At 46.3% G+C, this 21631-nt stretch overlaps 1 protein-coding gene across 2 annotated transcripts in view; it reads left to right on the forward strand.

Annotated features, from left to right (window-relative positions):
- Nucleotides 1-5923: 5923 nt before the first annotated feature.
- DEDD2 (death effector domain containing 2) overlaps nt 5924-21631 on the forward strand; it is a 33415-nt gene continuing 17707 nt past the window's right edge. For both annotated transcript variants that reach the window (XR_010793154.1, XM_066607144.1), the window contains exons 1-2: nt 5924-6025; nt 18362-18919. Coding sequence is in view for 1 of the 2 variants with exons in the window: in XM_066607144.1 (XP_066463241.1) it covers nt 18463-18919 (457 nt within the window). In the remaining variant the exon portion in view is untranslated. The remainder of the gene's footprint in view (nt 6026-18361; nt 18920-21631) is intronic.

Genomic DNA, 21631 nt, shown 5'->3' on the forward strand with positions numbered 1-21631 from the left:
TAGCAATAAAGGAGGTTTTATTTTGAGGGATGGAGTAGAGGATATCTCTGTGTGGTACAAAGACCGACAGTAAAATGAAAGTAATACTATCAATACTAGACAATTAATGCGCTCAGGTACGGAGACCGGATAGAAGTTTACAAAAATGGACTCATCGGGGATAATCAGGAACACAGAGCAAAGACAATAGATAAATTAGCTTATGAAATTTAAATAAAGGAGTTGTGCCAAAATTCAAAGTTCTCCGTGGATAGGGGATAACTATCTGACCACTGGGACTCCCGAAATAATCCGCAGCGGCGGTCAAGTAAGCGTACTGCCGTTTCGTTCATTTCAAGGGGACTGCTGATATAGCTGAGCGTGTGAACGTACCAGTGCTTGGACCAGCAGTCCCATGGCAAATAAACAGGGCGATAGTGTGCATGTTCAACCACCATCCCATTCATTTGGGGACCTTCCGGAGCTCGACTCTCATGATTAGTGGGTCATATCCCCATCGATCTGATTTAATGTTGGCATGACCCATTGAAATTATTCCCTTGTCTTAGTAAAGTTACAAAAATGCTCTTGTTTGCGTTGGGGATCCCAATTTCCTGTCCCGTTACGAGAGTAGAAAATGGAACTCCCTGGCTGGACGATTCAGTTTTATGATGAAACTGAATGGCACCAAACGGACCCCAATGGCTATAATGGAGTCTGTTCAGTTCCTGTCATCCTCTCCGGCATTTTACCAGATGAAGTAGTCCTGCACGCGACGGCACGCCAGGTCTGCGCTGGAGGCTCCGATCGGCTGCTTTTGAAGAAGTGCCGCAAAAGTAGAGAATGGAGACCAAGGTTGTTGTGCTGTAAGGGAGGAAAATCCTCAGCATTTACGTTAAGAGCAAAGTGGGTGACCTTACAATAAATTTCATCCACATGCTGGGGGAAAAAAGTTATGTGGAATCTACGTGTAAAAGAAAAAAGGACTACGGTGGGAGGGGTTAAAAATGTAACATTTTGATATTGGAATCTTTAATATACTGCATATGTGGCCATCTTTGGTCAGGTGTGACAGCAGCATTTAAATGTCCCAGTCCACGTTCAGCGGTCTTCAACAGCTCCCCCGATGATGAAATTGAGTGGTGCCGTTTGGTTGCTGTGGCAGCCTGGTGCCCACTGTGGCATGGCTTGATAGACTGCCTGTCAGAATGCAATATAATGCAATACTGTGGTATTGCATTATAGTGTATGTAGGCATTAGAAAAAATAAAAAGGTAGTAAAAGTTTACCCTCCCCCTTTTCCCATAATTATAATAAAAAAAGCTATAAACATATTTGTTATCGCTGCATCCGTAAAAGTCAGATATATCAAAGTAACACATTATTTATCCTGCATGGTGAACGTCCTCAGGAAAGAAAATACACAACGCCAGAATGCGACTCCAAGAAAAAAATTGAATAAGAAGTGATCACAAAGTCATTATGTACTCCAGAATGGTACCAATAGAAACTACAGGACATCCCGCAAAATACGAGCCCACACACAGCTATGTCGATGGAAGAATAAAAAAAAGTCATGACTGTCAAAAGATGGTGGCAGAAAATAATTTTTTTCCCCCCAAAGATATTTACTTTTTAAAAGTAGGACAGCAAAGAAAAAAAACAAAATTATAAAAATGTGGTAACCATACTGATCCATGAAAAAACATTATCAGGCCATTTGTGCTGCAGTCTGTACGCTGTGAAAACAAGGCTTCCCCCCTAAATGTCCCATTTCACTCCACTTAAAAATTTTTAAAAGATTTTTAGAAAACGCAGTGATTTGACATAGCGTATGACATAGCTTTTTTTAATGCAGTCCTTCATTGTGATGAGATGCGATAAAAAGTGCCGAAACGCACAAAAATAGAACAGACAGCGCTCGAAAATCAGGCCGTGAGAAACGCCGTGTTTGAGCACAAGTCTGCGTGGCCCCATTGAAATCAAGAGCAGCGCTGTACCGTGGTTGGATGCCATGCTAATCGCGGTAAAAAGCGGTATGTGTGAGGGTGGCCCAGGCTGTCGGCTGATAGCGATTGGATGCAGAGGCTGTTATCTGTGAGGCTGCTTTTACTTCTGCGGCGGGGATTCCATTTTCCTGCTCCGTTTGGGGAGCAGGAAAGGGGAATCCCTTGGCTGAACGGATCCGTCTTAAGATGGAACCGAACAGTGTGCATCGGACCCCATTGACTATAATGGGGTCCTTTTCAATTTCTGCTCAGCTGCCTGACATTTTACCGCATTTTACTGCATTCAGCGCTATATCTTCTGTGCCGGATCTGTGATGGAACCTCCAAAATGAGGTTTTAGTGTAGATGTGAACCCGGCCTTATTTCAGTAAAATTCTTTGTGTATTGTTGTTGATAGGATATTGATATTAAAACATGATGAGCTTTCATTTCTATGCATACTTTTTGCTACCTACAGCCACTTTCATATGCCTTTAGCTTATGTATGAAAATCTACCAAAATGTGGTGATGTTATTTTTCTGTGCTGCACTATATATTTGTTTCATAAAGGTAGGAATAGATGAACTTGTCAAGAATGAATGGTTAGACTTCTGTATCTCCAATGAGGTACAGGAGTTATTGAATTTTCATTGCCGTTTACTTGGATAAGACCCCTTATCCAAACACACCAATCCATTGGTGTGGATTTTGGTGTGTTTCCACAGCAAACTTACCCTTTCTATTAAAAGGTTGGAATCAGCTGTGGATCTGCATAAAATTTTGCAGAATTGTCATGGACTTTGGTATGTAGTTTCCACTGCAAAAAAATCACCATTTCTGCTACGTTACTGTACCCTTATGCTGTTTTTAAATGATTTTTAACACTTTTTGAATGTAAAAACTGTACTGGTCTGCACAACTATGGCGATGTGCGGCCTCTGCGACTGGCAGACCAGATTTCTTTTGATTGCAACCAACAGTTCTTACTACCCGGGCATATTGATTTAAGTGTACCATTGATGTGATCATTAACCATCTTGTCCCTGGCCAGCTCTATGTAAAGTCCCTGTTTGATGATGGATGCCATTTCACTGATTAATACAAAGCTGATTAAAAGCATTGGCGAAGAATTTCTACAGCACGGTCATTCCAATTGTAGCAAAGTTTCTTTGGAGGCATGTTGTCCTCCAATGACTGTTCCTGTAATGGAATGACTGATCAGGTTTAATAAAGTCATTATTATGATCCTTAGCGTTAGGGCTCCGTCACATGGACAATGCGAAAATCGCAAGAACAAGAGGCAGCCGTGACCAAATCGTGGCTGCATCTCTTGTTTTCTCGCCCATTCAGACGGCCGGGTGCGGCGTATATACGCCGCAGACTGGAATACGGTTAGCCGGGAAAAGAGAATTCAGCTTCCCGTCTCCGCCTTGCCGGCAGATGTGAAAAAAAATGTAAGTTAGAATGCCTTCAAAAGTAGAAGTGTTAATAGTTTATTTTATGTCAATTAACCAAATGCAAAGTGAATGTACAAAAGGGAAATCTAAAGCACATCAATATCGGGTGTGACCGTCCTTAGTCTTCAAAACAGCATTAAGGCCCATTTAGACAATGATTATCGCTCAAAATTCACTCAAAAGCCGTCTTTTGAGCGATAATCGTTGTGTGTAACTGCACTGACATTGTGATTTTTTTCGTTATCCTGTCGCTCATCGTTGTCTTTCATCTTGCTGATAGAGAATGATGAGCCTTATCAGGGATTCACAGCAGGATACAGCTGCTACTATTGTTTCACCTGTATCCCGCTCACTGATGACGGCCGGGGTATGAAGAACAGAGCGGTCCAGCTCTGTTCTCCATACCCCACACGGAGCGCTCGGCTGTATAACAGCCGGGCGCACCGAGCAGAGAACAGTTGGATGCAGAAGACAAGCGCGGACACCCCACTTGTCTTCTGCCTCCTCCACTTGGAGTGCTCGGCTCTATAACAGCCAGCCGCTCCGTGCAGAAAACAGCTAGATGCAGAAGGCAAGCGGGGTCACCCTGCTTGAATTCTGCATCCTCTGCTCGGAGCGCTCAGCTGTATAACATCCGGCACTGAGAGTGGGGAACAGCTGGATGCAGAAGACAAGCGGAGACACCCCACTTGTCTTCTGCATCCTCCGCTCATCTTGAGCGATCATCTTGTGCTGTAAATGACACAACGATTATTGCTCAAAAGTCGCTTGAGCGACATCTTTTGAGTGATAATCGTTATGTCAAAATGGGCCTTTAGTTCCAGGTAAACGTGCACACAGTTTTTGAAGGAACTCAGCAAGGAGGTTGTTCCCAACGTCTTGGAGAACTAACTACAGATCTTTTATGGATGTCATCTTACTCAAATCCTTCTGTCTCTTCATGTAATCCCAGACAGACTTCATGAAGTTGTGATCAGGCCTCGGGGAAGATGGGACATATCATCACTTCCAGGACTTCCTGTTCTTCTTTACGCTGAAGATAGTTCCTAATGGTGTCTTCTCACACTTCTTATAGGTGCTCTCCTTGGAGAGAGACTATACCATCCCCTGACCCACTCACTCCCTAGGGGTCTCCACACATTTTTTGGGTGCTCTCCTTAAGGAGACATGACACCCCTCCTTACCCACATCACAGACCTCTCACCAGCCAAGCCAGAAACCTAAGCACACTGATGAGGGGCAAACCCCCCCCCGAAACCGCTGTCTGTGTATGGATTCTGGCTTGGTTTCCTATTCCCAGTCATTGTTTTACGGACTTGGTAAAAAGTCGTACATTGCTTTGCAGGAAAGGGTCATTGTCCTGCTGCAGGATATATTTGGAGCCAGGTAGACGCCTCTCTGATGATATTACATAATGGATTAGTATCTGCCTGTATTTCTCAGCATTGAGAACACCATTAATCCTAACCAAATCCCCAACTCCAGTTACTGCAATGCGGCCCCAAACTTGCAAGGAACCACCACTACTCCAAGGTGCTAGCAGGCTCCTCAAGTATCACCAAGTAAAGGGCTCTCCCAGATTGACCTCTCCATATCTTGCGAATTGGTGATATCCCCTATAGGACACAAGGGTCATCGAGGGAGACCTTCACTTAGGACCCCCTTTTAACCAGGCACAAACAGCAGCTCCAGCTGTGCTGGACTCGGAGTGATATGTTACATGGTAGGGGCCGTGTGATATTCCCATTCCCTGAAATATGGATTCCGCTGTAACCGGCCAGGGGTTGGGACTTGTTTGTACCCGTAGAACATAACGTTGGCGTTATTCACTGTTCTGTATGTTGTGTGCGAGCTTGAATCAGACAGCGCACGTCTGACACGTGTCCGGGCGGCGGGGACAGTTGACATTACACGGCCTATTCTCATCCATGATATTGACAAAAATACGCCATTATGCTTTTTTTTTTTCACGTTCTGCAGATCCATGAAAAATATTGCATATCTGCAATAATATGAACGTGTGAATATGACCTATATCGCAATTACATAGTATTTCCATGTTTCCCGTTGACCGAACAGGTTGGGCAGCACATTATAGGTCTCTCAATGTTTATGGACCACAATAGGAGTTTCGGTAGCTACTTTATCCAAAAGCCCTATTACTTCTGTCTGCCTCTTGCCGTAACTATCACCACACTGAAGTGGTAGCTCAGGTTTCCTCTGACCAGACCGTTGTAGTACGTCGCCATAGCAACCGCTCAGGCCCTGCAGACTCCTCTCCGCATTGCCTCAATGACGTCCTTCCATGAACTGGCGTATCTGCCCTTCGTGAATCGCGCTAAGCACGCGTTACGCAGCCTCTTAACCTGGGAGTCACGTGGGATCGCTGCTCTGCTGTGTGACAGCGCATTATTGCCTCACCGAAATTCAACGCATTCTGCGCATGCTCGTATCATAAGATGGCGGAGCGGGGCGTGTCCTCCAGTGGGCGGTGACGTCACGGTGTCTCTGTGCGCTTGCGCAATTCTTGGTGGAAAATACCAGAACCTGAAAAACACTGAGGTAACCGGAGTGCTGCCGTTCCTCGACGACCGTTTACGGTAAGCGGTTATTTTTTAATTTTTTTCTAGAGCTTTGTGTATAAACGTGCCAACCGGTTTGTAGTTAGTGTCAGTTGGTGCGAAACATGGTTAGTGAGGCGGCGATAACGACACCGGGGGTTTGTGAGGTAAATATTGTTCCTCTCCGCGGCTGCTGTGTCCCCCGGTGACTCCTCGCTTCCCTGGGGCGCTAATAGCGGCTCAAGGGTGAGGGCTAATAGCGCCCTTCATCATGTGACGGCGGGTAATGATCGGTGTTGTTGAATCTCCCAGCGGGGCACCGAGGGGTTAATGATGATGGCTTCCCTTCCGTGTCGGCGGAGTGGAGATTCTCCGTCATTATCCCTTATTTACACTGTTGTGGTTGATGGTTGCTGTTGGTGGCGGCCGGCTACCTGCTGGGGCACCTGTGCGCGCCGCCCGCCGGGTCACGGGACTCCCCGCATTTCAGTGGGATGTAGATTTAGCATGGAGTTGGCAGTGGCGGCCCAGGCGGCCGTACGAGGCGCAGCTTCACTGGGGCGTTACTGAAAAGTTGCGTTTTTTTTCTGGTAGTTGTGGATTTTTTTTCTTCCTCCTGTCAAAGGTGTTTTTTATGTAAAATCTTTTTTCAGAATTTTTTTATTTTTATTTTCACACGTAATGGAAAATGGCTTATCTCACTAAAAACGCATCAAAATACACGTCACGGGCGCAGATTGTGATGTGGATCTGCAGCCGATTTCACCCCTTCAGCACCAGTGACGTGGGGCTTCACGTGTGGTGTGTTTTTTTTTTTTGTTTTTTTTTTAAATATGCGAATTCTGGTGCAGTGTATCCTAAGGGCTCATGCCCACAACCGGGTCGGAGTGCGCGCCCCCCCCCCCCCCCCCGCGGATTCTCGCGGTACTTCCGCAGTGCCAGAATATCACAGGACGGCGGCTGCCATTGACGGCAGTGGAAGTCATCCGTGTGATTTTCCGCACAGATAGAACACGCTGTGATTCTCACCGCCAGCGGAAAATTGCCGTTGATTTCTGCTCATGGGCAGGGAGAATCTGTTAACGTGGCATGTCTATGGACGGTCATTGCTGCGGGATTCGCGACGGGCGTCTGGCTGCGAATTCCGCAGCAGTAAACCATCCGTAGGCATTTAGACCTAAAGATGTATTCTGGGCATTTAACCCCTTGTAGTATTGAGGACCTGTACTCGCTCCTGCAGGCTGGACATCCACTTTGACATCCGGGTCGGAAGTGAATAGAAGGTGTCGATCACATTGAATCGTCGCTATTTCTTCTATTGCACTTCCAGCTCTGACCACAGTGCGGACGGAGCTGTCAACATCCGGCTGCAGTGAGTTCAGCTGATCACTTGAGGGCTCTGAGCAACTGATGACATATCCAAGGATACCTCATCTATACTGAAGTGTTAAATGGCCGGAATACCCCTTTAATGATGTGCTCTGGTTGTAAAGCAAATGTTCACAAACTCCAGATATGAAAGGTGTTCGTGCACAGCTGGTTATGGGTATAAATCACTTATTATCCTGTCCTCTGTTTCTGATGTTTCCCTACATTGGTATTTTCCAAGATGGCCACCCCTTCCTGGCCAACATGCAGCTTGAAACTACATTTCCCACAGTTCCCTGCTCTGTACTGCCTTTTTGTGCATGTCCCTGCTAAGCACTGCCCACTATCCAGAGAGCTGAGTAGGGAAAACAGCCGTCCCTAGTCGGTCTTACTGGGCAAGCCCGACCTGTAGCGCTGGATGCCTACTGGCCGTATACAGAGGTAACCTGGGAATAAGCACTTCTGAAGTGCCAGCAGAAGGTGATGGTTTTTAGAGCTACAGGCACAAATCTAAAGAACCACATAGTAAACGTTAAGAACATTTGATTAACATTCTAACTTTGTCTAACTGAATACCCCTTTAAGGCCTCCCTCACACAGACATTGTACAGCGTTAGCGCTGCACTAAACGCTGTATAACGCTCCCATTCATTTCAATGGGGCTGCTCACACAAGCATCAAAACGCTGCACTTCTGACAGTGATGCATGTTCTATTTTTGGGCGTTCTCAGCCCTGCGCGGCCCAATAGAAAAGAATGGACAGCGGTTTTGGCGCTGCTGAATTCATGGCACAACTTGGTACCACGTTTTTGGCAGTGCTAGCTGCACTACCAAAAAAAAAAAAAAGAATACTCACCTGGCTGCCGCTGTCTGGGAATCTCCAGAGCTCCATGTAGGATCCTGGCCACTTGTCAAGCCGAGAGAGGATCTTTGCTAGTGATGGGGATTGAAATCCACTGCCTTTAGCAAGAGATTGCTCTGAGTGGCAGCTGGCTCTGACACTCACAGCCAGTGCTGGATGCACCAATCACAGCTATGCATCCAGCTCTGGCTGTGATTGGTGGAGCTAGCTGACGCTCAAGCCAATCAGAGCAGTTTCTTGCTGGAGGAAGGGATTTCAGTTCCCGTCACTAGCAAAAGATCCCCTGTTGCCCTTACAAGTGTCGGGAGCTCCGGAGATGGCGTCGGCTAGGTGAGTATTGTTTTTGGGTTTTTTCTCAGCATCCTTGGCTGCTTTTTCAGCCATGCTGAAGCCGCAGCCAAAACGCTGGCATAGCGCATGCCAGCGCTGCTGAAACCGGGCTGAAAATGCAGTATTGAAAAGCGCTGTGTTTCTTCAGACGCCTGTGTGAGGTAGGCCTTCATTCACACGTTGCAGAAAATCCACCACATTTTATAGTACAAGCCATGTGGATAGGGTTTCAAGGCGTCTCTTCCCTCACTCTGCAGGGAATATCCAAAGAGTAAATTGACCAGTGCGGCAGACTTCACATTTGCAGCATGCCAGTTTATGTTGCGGGTTTTGCCCCTTGAAATGTACAATGAATTTGCACCACTTGGTGTGGATATTGCACAGTGAATCCGACACAACTAAATATACATAAAAGCAAAAACCTACCTTAAAGGGGTTTTCTGTGAATTTACTGTTGATTACCTATTGCTCAGGATGGGTCATCAATAGTTGATTGGCCAGGGTTTACCACTTGTGATCCCCCACCGATCAACTGATCCTCGGGCCAGGCAGTGCAGCTGAAACAGAGGCAACATTGCTGAGGTCATATGTGGCGTTTGTCAGAGGGGTTGTCCGTTACTGAACAACATCCCTTTGATAGAGCCCCTCTACTAAAACAACAAGCTGAAGAGCACTTACCTCTCCACCACTGGGAACCAGCGCTCTAGCCCCACTCTGGTTCCAGCAATTGTTGTGACAGCTGATATCAGAGTAGTGCAAGTGACTGCGGCAGCCAATCAGTGGTGGCAACGTCATGTTGCTGAACTGTTGGCATCATGGCACCCACGATGTGAGCACCAACACCAGGGGAACAAGCAGTAACGCTGCAGCGCTCACTTGCACTCCTGTGAAGTCAGCTGTCACAACAAATGTCGGGACCAGAGCGGGGCTACAGCACTGGATCCCAACGCTGGAGAGGTGAGTACTCCTCAGTTTATTGTTTTACTACAGGCGGCCCAAAGAAGGGAATCTTGTCAGCTTGAACGTGCTGTCCAATCTGCAGGCATCATCTTGGGCTGGCTTCACACAGTCGAGAAATTGTGTGCGATTTGTGTGACGCACAAATATGAACCCCATGCTTTTGAATGTGGTCATACACATGAGCGCAGTTTTTCTGCATGCGAGAAGCAGATGTCAGCATGTTCAAACCTGCTGCGTGTTCTGGCATCGCAGCCCCATTGTGAGTGCGATATAGATGCAGGACTCACAGCCCCATATCGCGCTCACCCGTGTGAACTTAGTCTTATAGATCAAAAGGACCTGAACGAACTGATATATCGTTTTATGGGGAAAGATTCAGTAGAACTTGTATTATATTCATTTATATCTCTGCACGTTCTGAGTTGAACTGTCCAATGGGCGGAGCCATCAGTGATTGACAGCTAGCCCTGTATGTACAGTATGGGGGAAGGCGAGCACCGACGCGGAACTCAGTGGGAGCAGAAAGGCGAGTAAATAATCGTTTGCTATTGCACGGGGAAGGGGTTGTCCAGAGGTCGGACAACCCCTTTAGGCCCCCTGTCCACAAGCGAGTTATCAGTGCGAGATTCGCGGCGATAAATCGCCCACGGACCTCGCATGACATGCTTTCCATAGGCCAACTTTGTAAAGCTCAGCCGACGTCATGGCGATTCTCTGCTCGTGAGATTTAAATTGCGGCATGCTGCAATTTCCCGCAATTCTTCGTGGTAAGCCTATCTATTAGATAGGCTCAATGTGGAGACCTGTCAGTGCTCCCCCCCTTCTTCCCAGCGGCAGAGTGGACAAGGACAAGGGGGGCCTTACTCCGCAATAAACAAAAATAGGGCATATGAACATAAAGCAGGGTTTCCCACTTGGGACCCCCTTCTGTGACCCTTATTAGAGACCCTCTCAGTAAGAGCAACTTCCGTTCTAGTGGACCATGTGCAATCCTTGTATTATAAGACGACCAGTCATGTGAATGACTGTCCTGTCATACTGTTTCCCTTGTATCTTTAGGCCATGTTCACATTCGGAATATTTTCTTCTTCAGATTTGCATGTGGAAAATACGCAGCATATTACAGTACAAGCTAATTGGATAAGATTTCAAGAAATCTCATCCACACGGTGCAGACAATACGTGCAGCATAAGTTTACCTGCAGTTTTTACATTTACAACTTGTCAATTTGTGCTGCAGATTTTCACTACAAATTTCACCCCTTCAAATGAGGGGACAAAGTCCCCGGCATATCCACACTAGGTAAATATCTGTGTATCTACATACACAGACGGCATATCCACACTGGATGCTGCATGTAATGCATGCAGAATTTGCCACGGATGTTGTTTTTTTTTTGTGGATTTTCTACTGTGAAAAATATGTTCATGTGGACATACCCTAAGGCCACTGTAACACAATGCGTCAGTAAAATCACGGTTTTACAGCAATTTGATTAGCGTTTTTGAACACAAGTTACTGCGTTCGACTGCATTTAACGCACCCCATGGGTAATGAGATGCGTTAAAAAGCACAAAAGCATGCCAAAATAGAGCAGACAGTGCTTGAAAATTCCGTTAGAAAATTCCGCATTCAAGCATAGGTCTGCAAGGCCCCATTGAAATGATGTACCGCAATTATAGTGGTCTCAAACGCCGCGGTAAAAGGCGCGTGTGTGAGAGTGGCCTAAGACTGTATTCCACAAATACTATTAAGCCTAGCAAGTGCTAAATATTTTTTTGTATTTATACTTCTTAAAAAATCCCTTACATCCTCAGATATTCCAGAAATAAGTAGCTCCACCTGCTGTTTCTATCGTGTCCACTTCAGAAAATGTTCAAAGATGATCGGTAATACTCAGTCTGCTTCCCTCTTTGGTCGCCTGGATATGGGGAGAGATCCCTTATGTAGTTAGCCAGCTGCCTCTCAAGCGTCTTCTCTGCTCCTCTGAAGAGATGTTGAACAATTGCAGTAATGCTGTCTTCTCACATCATTTGCTCAGCATCTCTTCCGACATCAGAGAAGACGTAGCAACTTCAGAAGTTGCTCACCACACCAGGGATCCCTTCACAGCAGAGAGAAGCAAGACTAAGGTAAGGGTACTTTTTACATGGGAAGACTGTTGGATGTAGAAGTGTCTGACAGTCTTCGCAATGACTATCATTCCAGTGTTTTCACACAGGAGAACTAGTCATTCGGTGAATGGAAGCGGAGCGTGGCAGAGATCTGTTCTGGCCATCCGTCTCCATTCACTGAACAGGCAGTTGTTCAAAGATTAATGACTTCTTGTTTATACTGAGCAAGAAGTCGCTCACTAGTCGTTTTGTTTCAGTGAACTGTAGCGACTAGTGAGCGTTTTCTCGCCCAGTACCCTACCAGATCCCACTTTTACACGGGACAGCTATTGCTTAAAATGGCTCGTTTGAGTTATTTTCCGCTGTTGGCATCTTCCACAACAATCACTGGAAGGACGGCGGGGCAACAGTAGTGGATCGCTGCAGCAGAGCACGGGATGTTGTCTTGTAACTGGACAACACCTTTAACAATAGACAATATTCTTCTCGGGACAACCCCTTTAAAGGAAACCTGTCATCATGTTTGAGCCTCATAAACTACGTTACTGGGCTGAAAGGTGAGAGAACAGGGAGTCTGGGGGAACTGCGTTTCATTCTCGCTTGTTGCCACGCACGCACGCGCACAACTTGACTCTCTCTATGCAGCCGGATTTGTGTGCCCTTTGCTATTCATCTCTATGGCAGAGCGCAAACACAGCCAGCTGAAGAGTCATGCTTTCTGCGTGTGACAAAATCACGGGAACACAGCGCTGAAATGGGAATCCTGGGACACAGTGCTGGAATGGGGATCCTGGTGCGTATGAAGCACAATTCTCCAGACTCTCCTTTCTTTCATGTTTGAGTCCTATAACGTAGTTTATTGGGCTCAAACATGATAAAAATTGCCTATAATTTTGGCTATAGACAGTGACTACTTACCAGGACCATGTAATGTTAATGCCATCCATATATGCTTCCCCCTCCCTCACCTATTTTCTTTATCAGCAGGTCCTTTTTGAAAATCTAAGCAATGTAGATCAAATGGTGTCTTAGGACCTCCTATTAGTATAATGCAGTATCTGTACTCCAGTAAGTTGTAGACCGGGCTCACACAACCGTAAGCGTAAAACGCCATAGGGCTCCCGCAATGTTTCACAGTTGTGGAGCTGTCGGTGACCCTGTGTACTGTCATGCATGGCAGCAAAATTGTACTGTGCCTGACCACATACACGCACGCCGTCATGCGCAGTACACTTTTCTTTTATTTGTTTATGTCCTGTGTGATGATGTGTATACCTGCTGCCCATATGTAATGTAATTGCGTATGGGCACGTGTATATACAAAACAATAGAGAACCGTGGACTCTATCTCGTGAATATACACCACAAAATAGAACATGCTGTATTTTGGTTTTGCATTCCCATATTATGCAATTCCGAAACACTATTGTGAGCGCAACTGCATAGGGCGGTGTAACTAATTGCCTGCGAGTTACAACACATCACACGGCCATACAGAACCCGAATAGTACGCGGTAAACACAGTCGTATGAGCCCAGCCTTAATTTCAGCAAAAACATGGCAGTACCGCTGCTAGTGCAGATTCCCTAAGCCGTCTCCAGTCTTCTCTTGAGGCTGATCTCGCACAGCCCACTTTGTACTACGATTAGTGTCTGCTCTGTTTCCGTGCGTTTTAGCGCTTGTTAACGCACCACATTACAATAGTGGGGTGCGTTTAAAAAAATGCTGTAACATGAGTTTAAGGATGTAATGCGAAATCTCAGTAAAACGCTGCGGTTTCAGATGCAGCGTTTTGTGAACGCACATGTGAGAGCGTACTAAGTGTTTCTGGGCAGGCCTGATTGATGATTACGCATGCAATGGGGATTGCTGGTTGTGGAACAAGTTCTGAGACTGCAAATAGGCTAGAATCATCTTTTTACAAGAGGACCTGTGGGTGAAACAGTGCTGCGTTATCTGTACGTGTAAGACACACTAGGGTATTGGATAAATATTAAGAGGTGTATAGACATCATTGATCAGAGCAGTGTTGAATTAACACCTGTTGTATATTTATAGATTGACAGAAATGAGCTATATTTTCTACCTTCTTATTAAGACACTTTTGTCAGGATGGTGAATATATATGATTCGCTTGTGGTGTAATGAAGTCAGTAGTGATTAATGAGTGGCTTATGGATGGGATTACTCCTGGTTTATTGATCATTAGGCATTCTATTCACAGTGCTGTGCTAATAAATCTCTACAGCTTTCTGTTGCTTTAGAAGTAAAGTGCCTTGATGAGAGAGCAGAACCCCCTCCTATGGTGCACTGACAGCTGCTAGCAGGTCTTCTGTAAGGCTCCTTTCACGCAGGCAGATAAATGGCTTGTAACGAGCGCCGACTGCCAATATAGCAAGTTAATCAGACTTGTAAGATTTGCATTTATAGGTTACAATAATCATCTGTTTCATATTTGTGTGATTGTTTAGATTTTATTGCTTGCCTTCCCTCCTCCTACGGGTACTGTCCCACACTGCATAAACTGCATGCGGCCTAAACCTAGTCTTCCTGCCGGGGCCAATGGCTGGAATATGTAGCATTAAAGGAGATGTCTCGAGGAAGCAGTTAATTTTTTTTTTTGCCCAGTCCCCCCCATTAAACACACATTACTAAGCCCCCCTGTAAATGACATTTCTAGCTGGTTCGTACTTACCGTTCCAGCGTTTCAGCAAGTTATAAAAGTTTCCTCAAGATGGCCGCCGGCTCTTTCCCAGTCGCTCGCTGCAGCCCGACGTGCGCGCTCCCGAGACGCCGCCAGCTGTGTCTCCATGGCAACCGGACGCATCGCAGCCGCCGACCAGACGCCCCGCAGCCGCCGACCAGACAGCAGGTAACCGGCGCTAGCCCCCGGCTCCCCAGCGCTAGCTCCCCCGGCGCAGCGACAGCCCCCCCCATCGCAGCGACAGCCCCCCCGGCCTAGCGCTAGCTCCCCCGGCGCAGCGACAGCCCCCCCGGCCTAGCGCTAGCCCCCCCGGCCTAGCGACAGCCCCCCCGGCGCAGCGACAGCCCCCCCGGCCTAGCGCTAGCTCCCCCTGCCTAGCGACAGCCCCCCCGGCCTAGCGCTAGCTCCCCCTGCCTAGCGACAGCCCCCCCGGCCTAGCGACAGCCCCCCCGGCCTAGCGACAGCCCCCCCGGCCTAGCGACAGCCCCCCCGGCCTAGCGACAGCTCCCCCGGCCTAGCGACAGCCCCCCCGGCCTAGCGCTAGCTCCCCCGGCGCAGCGACAGCCCCCCCGGCCTAGCGACAGCCCCCCCCCATCGCAGCGACAGCCCCCCCGGCCTAGCGACAGCTCCCCCTGCCTAGCGACAGCCCCCCCGGCCTAGCGCTAGCTCCCCCGGCGCAGCGACAGCCCCCCCCATCGCAGCGACAGCCCCCCCGGCCTAGCGCTAGCTCCCCCATCGCAGCGACAGCCCCCCCGGCCTAGCGACAGCTCCCCCTGCCTAGCGACAGCCCCCCCGGCCTAGCGCTAGCTCCCCCGGCGCAGCGGCAGCCCCCCCGGCGCAGCGGCAGCCCCCCCCCCCCCCCGGCGCAGCACGGCGCAGCCCGGCGCAGCGGCAGCCCCCCCCCCCGACCCATCACTTACCTGGGAGGCTTCTCGGGGCTGCTGGGCTGGGCTGGGCTGGGCTGGGCTGGTCTTCTCCGCTGGGCAGCTCCAGTTTCTGCACCTTCCTCTAACAGAGGATGGTGCAGAATGGCCGCTTCAGCGCGCTCCCGAGCAGTGACAGCTCGTCTGCGCGTGCGCAGAAGAGCTGTAGCGGGGAGCACACTGAAGCGGCTCGTGCTGAATGGAGAAGACCGGACTGCGCAAGCGCGTCTAAAAAAGCAAGCTGCCAGCGAATTTAGACGGAACCATGGAGACGAGGACGCTAGCAACGGAGCAGGTAAGTGGAATAACTTCTGTATGGCTCATATTTAATGCACAATGTACATTACAAAGTGCATTAATATGGCCATACGGAAGTGTATAACCCCACTTGGTTTCGCGAGACCACCCCTTTAAGGGTGAAGTCACACGAACGTATATCGGCTGGGTTTTCACGCCGAGCCGATATACGTTGTTCTCGTGTGCAAGGGGGGGGGGGGGGAGATGGAAGATGGAAGAGCCAGGAGCAGGAACTGAGCTCCCGCCCCCCTCTCTGCCTCCTCTCCGCCCCTCTGCACTATTTGCAATGGGGAGAGGTGGGACGGGGGCGGGGCTAATTTGCAGAATTTAGCCACTTTCCACCACTGAAAGCCTACATAGGAGTGCATTACAAATCTCGCGCGGCAAACAAACCACGGCGTGTCCTATTTTTGTGCGGGGCTCGCAGAGCCTCGCACAGAAACGTCACTCACCCGCCCCGCCGGCTCCGGTCTGCGCATGCGACGGCTGCCCGGCAGCCGGCACATGAAAGAGCCGGGGCCGCCGGGCGCGGGTGAGTACGCGCTCGTCTCTGCAGGCGCTCGGGTTGGGTCCCGCGGCGAGGATTCTCACCGCCGGATCCGACCCGCTCGTCTGCAGGCGGCCTAAATAAGAGAAAAATAAGTTTTAATTTCTCTGTGTGAAATATTATCTTTCTGTATTTCTTTCTGTTCTTGTTCTCACACGAGTTCTTATCTATCCCCTCTTTTTCTTCCCTTCTGGGAAAATATCCTTGAATACTTTTTACTTTGATAAACTGATCATAATATGTTGATGTATTGTCCTGGGAAACCGGGTGTCTTTCAAAGACGTATTATTAATTGTCTTCCTCCAGATGTCCAGCGACCTTGGACATGCGCTGTGATTAAATCTTACATGAGAGATTTTCCTATATATTCTGTAACTTGCAAATAAACTTTCACTTCGCTTCTTGGCATCGCAGGTCATATGTGGTTGTCCATCTGCGTCGTCTATGAGTACTCATATCTAAAGCTAATTCGGAAGCAGACAGCATCAGCTGAACGGTCTATCAAAGACCCCCCTAACACTACTATATATGTCCTAATAGCACATGCTGGGTATTAAGTGGGCTTGGGTGCCAAACCCACTCCATACATGGCAGTTATTAGCTAGCTTTGATAGCTGACTACTTCCGGCAACAGCCTTGATCAGAGATGAAGCTGATTGCGGCTGTTAACCCTTTAAATGCTGCTGGCAATGGTGTTTAAATGTCCTGAACAACGACTCCACAATAATTACAGGGTAGCCCCAGGGCTGCTATGATTAATTGCCTGTTAAAACTGTAAAATGCAATACCATAGTATTGCATTATACTGTATAGCCAGTCAAACAATAGCAAATTCAAGTCCTTCTATGGTAACTTAATTTTTACTGCTTTTAAGTAGATTTTTAATTCTAAAAATACATTGTTAAAAAAAAAACCAAACGTTTTCCTGTTGGTATTCACATAACAAAATAATCTAAAACTTGGTATCGCTTCATCCATAAAGGTCCAATTCATGAAAATATCACCTTATCAGTCCAGCATGGTTAACTCCATCAGGGCAAAAAAGGACAATGCCAGAATTCCATTCTTTGGTCACTCTACCTCAAAGAAAAATTTGAATAAAAAGCTATCAAAAATTACCATGTTCCCTAAAATGGTACCAATACAAACCACAAGGGGCAAAAAACGAGCCCCCCACACAGCCCTATCAACAGAAAAAATTAGGGGAGTCAAAAGATGGTGATAGAAAGCAAGTTGGTGTGTGTGTAATAGATAGATAGATGTCTTATTAAGCATCACTATATAAATTGGGCATTGCTGTATTCGTACTGATCAGCAAAATAAAGACATGTCATTTTTTTACTGCACCATGAATGCAGTAAAAATACCCTCATATCTCTAATAGTGCAGTTGTGGGGTTCCCCCCCCCCCCCCACATCGCCACTTAGAAATGTTGAGGTCTTCTAATACATTATATGGTAGGTTACCCCCTTAACGCTCCATGATATACAGTGTTATTGAGGCTCAGGGTTTGTATAGAGGAGTATGCGAAACTGTTCCAGCTCCATACAATACAGGTGCTGGCTGTTTCTTAAAGCTGACACCCGCCTGCAAGAGCTGCGATCAATACTCCCACTGATCATGGCTGTTAACCCTTTAAATGCCACGGTTGAAGTTCCATCAGATCACAGTATAGTATAATACTGTGGTAATGCATCATACTTAAGGAGCAAACGAACCATCACAAGTTCAAGTCCTGTATGAAGACTAAAAATAGTTTAAAAAAACATATTTGGTATCTTCTCGTCCATAAAAGTCTGATCTAGCAAAGTAACAGATTATCCCGCACCATGAACATCATCAGAAAACACCTTCCTTTAACGTTCAAAACATTATATGCACTCCAAAACGGTGCCAATAGAAACTAGAGGAGGTTCCGCAAAAAATTAGCCCTCGCACGGCTATATCTACAGAAAAATAAAAAAAGTTATGGCTATCAAAAGATGGCCGTAAAAAATAATTTTATTTTTTTCGAGAGTTAAGTTTTTAAAAGTGCTACAGCAAAAGTAGTAATCATACTGACCCACAGAATAAAGTTGTCATTTTTGCTTCCGTGTGTGGACTATGTTCTTAATGTGACAAGTTCCCTCTATATATCCTAGGTAACAGTAGGTGCACCAATACAATTGAAAAGCTATGATCTGTTTTCTATGATCGCTTTTCTTTTCCTTTCCTAAGTTTTAATTTGTTTCTTTAAAATAACTTTTATTTGGTTTCCTTTTTCTTTCAGAAATTTGTCCTACGTGCACCAAGCAGTGATAGCGGTGTTCTGTTGTACTGAATTGTCAGCTGCGTTGTTTTGAGGTGGACTTCCTGAAGCTGTATATTGCAATGGCTGCAATCAGGAAGCCAATATTCTTTCCGTCTTGGGAAGAGGAAGAATGCCTGGACTACTATGGCATGCTTTCTCTGCACCGTATGTTTGATATCATTGGATCCCAGTTAACAGACAGTGATATTGATGCCTTGTCATTCCTACTGAATGAATCTTACCCATTTACTCATCCTCTCGACCCGAATATCTGGACTGTCGAAGAAGCTGATGTAGCTCCTGATAGTGCTTTAATTGCTGCGTGGCAGAGGTGGAACCGGAGCTCCAGTGCATTCAACAATGATAATTTGGATACTCCTGACTTGCAGAGGCCTAAAAATGGCACTGAACTACTTCTTCAACTGGAGCGAAGAGGAAAATGTGATGAATCTAACTTCAAGCACCTTCTTCAGCTACTGCGAATTTTAACCCGACACGACCTTCTTCCATATGTGTCTTTAAAAAGACCTCGCACAGGTAATGCCCCTCTAAGATCATAAATGTGATGTTTAATAGTTTGGTGTTTTCTCCATACCCAATGTAAAGCTTTTATGACTTAGAAATAACTAGAATACCTATAGTATAATGGTTTCAGCACAACTTCCTGTCCACTTTGCTTGGTGAATATTCATCCAGCTTTAATTTCCCATACAGATCTACCCATCTCCTTTTGTAATATTAAACGGGATAAACGGGAGATTCGAACAAAAATTTTGGGGACTCGATTGACCACTATAGTTAAATTGTAACTAATCCCACCACAGGCTTTGCCTAAGCTGAAACCTACAGTTGGGTTCCCTTAAAAACTAACTTTTATTAATATGTAATAAAATATATTATAGTAGCGATGCACTAAAAAAGATGTCAATGGTGTGAATGAATGTAATTCAATAGACAAAACTGTCTTAAGTGAAACCATATCCTGCCTTGCTGATTATACACACATATCAGGGTCACATCTAACATTTGCTGGTACGTGCTACCATGCAGTAATACACTGCTATGTACTAAGGATTTAGCAAGTGATTAGATCCCTGCATGAACTGCCAGCATGTGTGATAAATGCTGCCAGATAGACTGAGGTCGAATGCTCATGTGCAGGTTGGATTCCGCATGTGGAATCCTGCAGCAGAATCGGAACCTGCCCACGGCTGGCATCCGCGCGTACCTGCTGTTTCTTGTTTTCTTCTGTACTCCGGCTGGTCCGCACGGCGAGCCGTTGGACATACTCCGTACAGGGTTTTTTTTTTTGTTTTTTTTTGTTTTTTTACCCCTTAACGCCACAGGGCGTTGCTGTACGTCCTGGCAGGTATGTACTTAGCACAACAGGTTGTACAGTTACGGCCTGAGGATAGCACGTCATCGGACTCTCGTGATAGAATCTCGGAGACCCTGATGAGTTGCCAAAAGGATGTCAGAATGCGTTGTGTCATTAATGCTGCATGATTAACGCTGTTTAAAAAAAAATCTATGGCAAAACTGGTGTCTTTTCTCTCCCTTCTATCATAAAAAAAATTCAGAAAAGTTTTACAATATAGTCTATGCATCCAAAAACGGCACCAATAAAAACTACAGTTCGCCACACTAAAAAACGGGCCCTTATACTACAGCCCTGTCGACAGAAAAATTAAAAAAATTTATGGCTTTTGAGAAATGGAAATCCACCAAAAAAGCATTCTTAAGCCCAAAATAGGCCATGTCCTTAAGGGGTTAAACCAGACCCACCACCCCACCCCCTTCCCTGCATTTCGCAATGCAAGTATGCCCGTGTGTATTGGGCCTAACTCTGGCATCTTCAGGGGTATAGGAGCTGTCGTGTGCAGCCAGCCTAAGACATATGTAGCAATTATATATTTATATTCTATATTACTATTAATAAATACTAGCAGCTCTTTTCCTTGTCTGGCATAATTTTGAAGATAAAGAAATGGCTTAATACAGTTTAGGTTGGAATCTCGCCTGTAGTTTTGTGGCAGTTTTTCTGATCTTTTGGGAGCATATGTTGTGGATCCCAAAAGAAGGAAAAGTATAAAGGAGAAGAGTGTTGCGTCTCTTTTCTATTAACGACTATGTTTGGCCTGAAAAATGTTTGCCATAAAACTGCATACGACATTGCAGCTGAAAGCTGATGTCACACATAATATTTAGTTGTTTTTTTTTTCCTGCAGTAAGGCGCCCTGTCCATGGCTGTTGCGGAATATCGCCAGCGATATTCCCACTGGGGGAAGGAGAGGGGGCCGCTGTCTATTCTCTGCGGTGAGCCTATCTGAAAAATAGGCGCATTGCGGCATGCCACGATTTAGAGCCCGTGAGCGAAAATAGCTATGATTCTCCGCTCGTGGATGCCGCGGCTGCGCTTTCCATAGCAACGCTATGGAAAACGCTCATTGCGTTACTTGCGTACGGATTATCGCCGCGGGTAACGCAATGAACAATCGCCCGTGGACAGGCAGCATAAGGTGTTTGATTTAAATTCTATAGTGCGATATAGAATGCACTACATACAAAGCGATGTGGCCTTTCAGCAAAACGCAGCATGTACTCTAGGTATGGCTTTTTAAGAGTTTTTCCACATAGGTATGTTTTAATGTTAGAAAATCTAAAATGCTGACAAAAATATGCATAATGGAGCCTTAAATCTGGCATTCAGTAAGCTAGAAATTTTGGTAACTTTAAGGCCACTCTCACACTGGCAAGTTTTACCTCTTTTTAGCGGGCTTTTGAATTGCCCACCAAAAACGCTGTAGTGAGCCTCCTTCGATTTCAGTGGGGTGAAACGCCGCCCTAAACTAACACTGTTCTATTTTAGTATGTTGCAGTGCTTTTTTACGAACAACATCACCTATTGCAGTGATGGGGTGTGTTAAAAATGCTGTCAGCCGTGTTGATTTTACAAACTCCTGTGTGAGACTGGCCATAATCTTAAATTTCACAAGGCCAGAATACAACTGAGTGTATACCCTGATAATAGAATCCTGTGCTTTTCCTTGTGTTTTTGTGGTTGACATGAATGTTTGGATGTAGATGTAGTGTCGACCATTTGCGTTGATAAAAGAAAGAGGTCAATGTAATTCTTCATATTCAATGTTTAAAGGGAGTCTGTCAGCAGTTTTTGTAATGCAAAACTGACAATGATGTGAAGGAGCAGGGTTCAGATAAATCTTTGTACAGCATGTTACTATTGGAAGC

This window comes from Eleutherodactylus coqui, chromosome 6 (genome assembly GCF_035609145.1).
Source record: "Eleutherodactylus coqui strain aEleCoq1 chromosome 6, aEleCoq1.hap1, whole genome shotgun sequence".
In the NCBI taxonomy this organism is placed as follows: domain Eukaryota; kingdom Metazoa; phylum Chordata; class Amphibia; order Anura; family Eleutherodactylidae; genus Eleutherodactylus; species Eleutherodactylus coqui.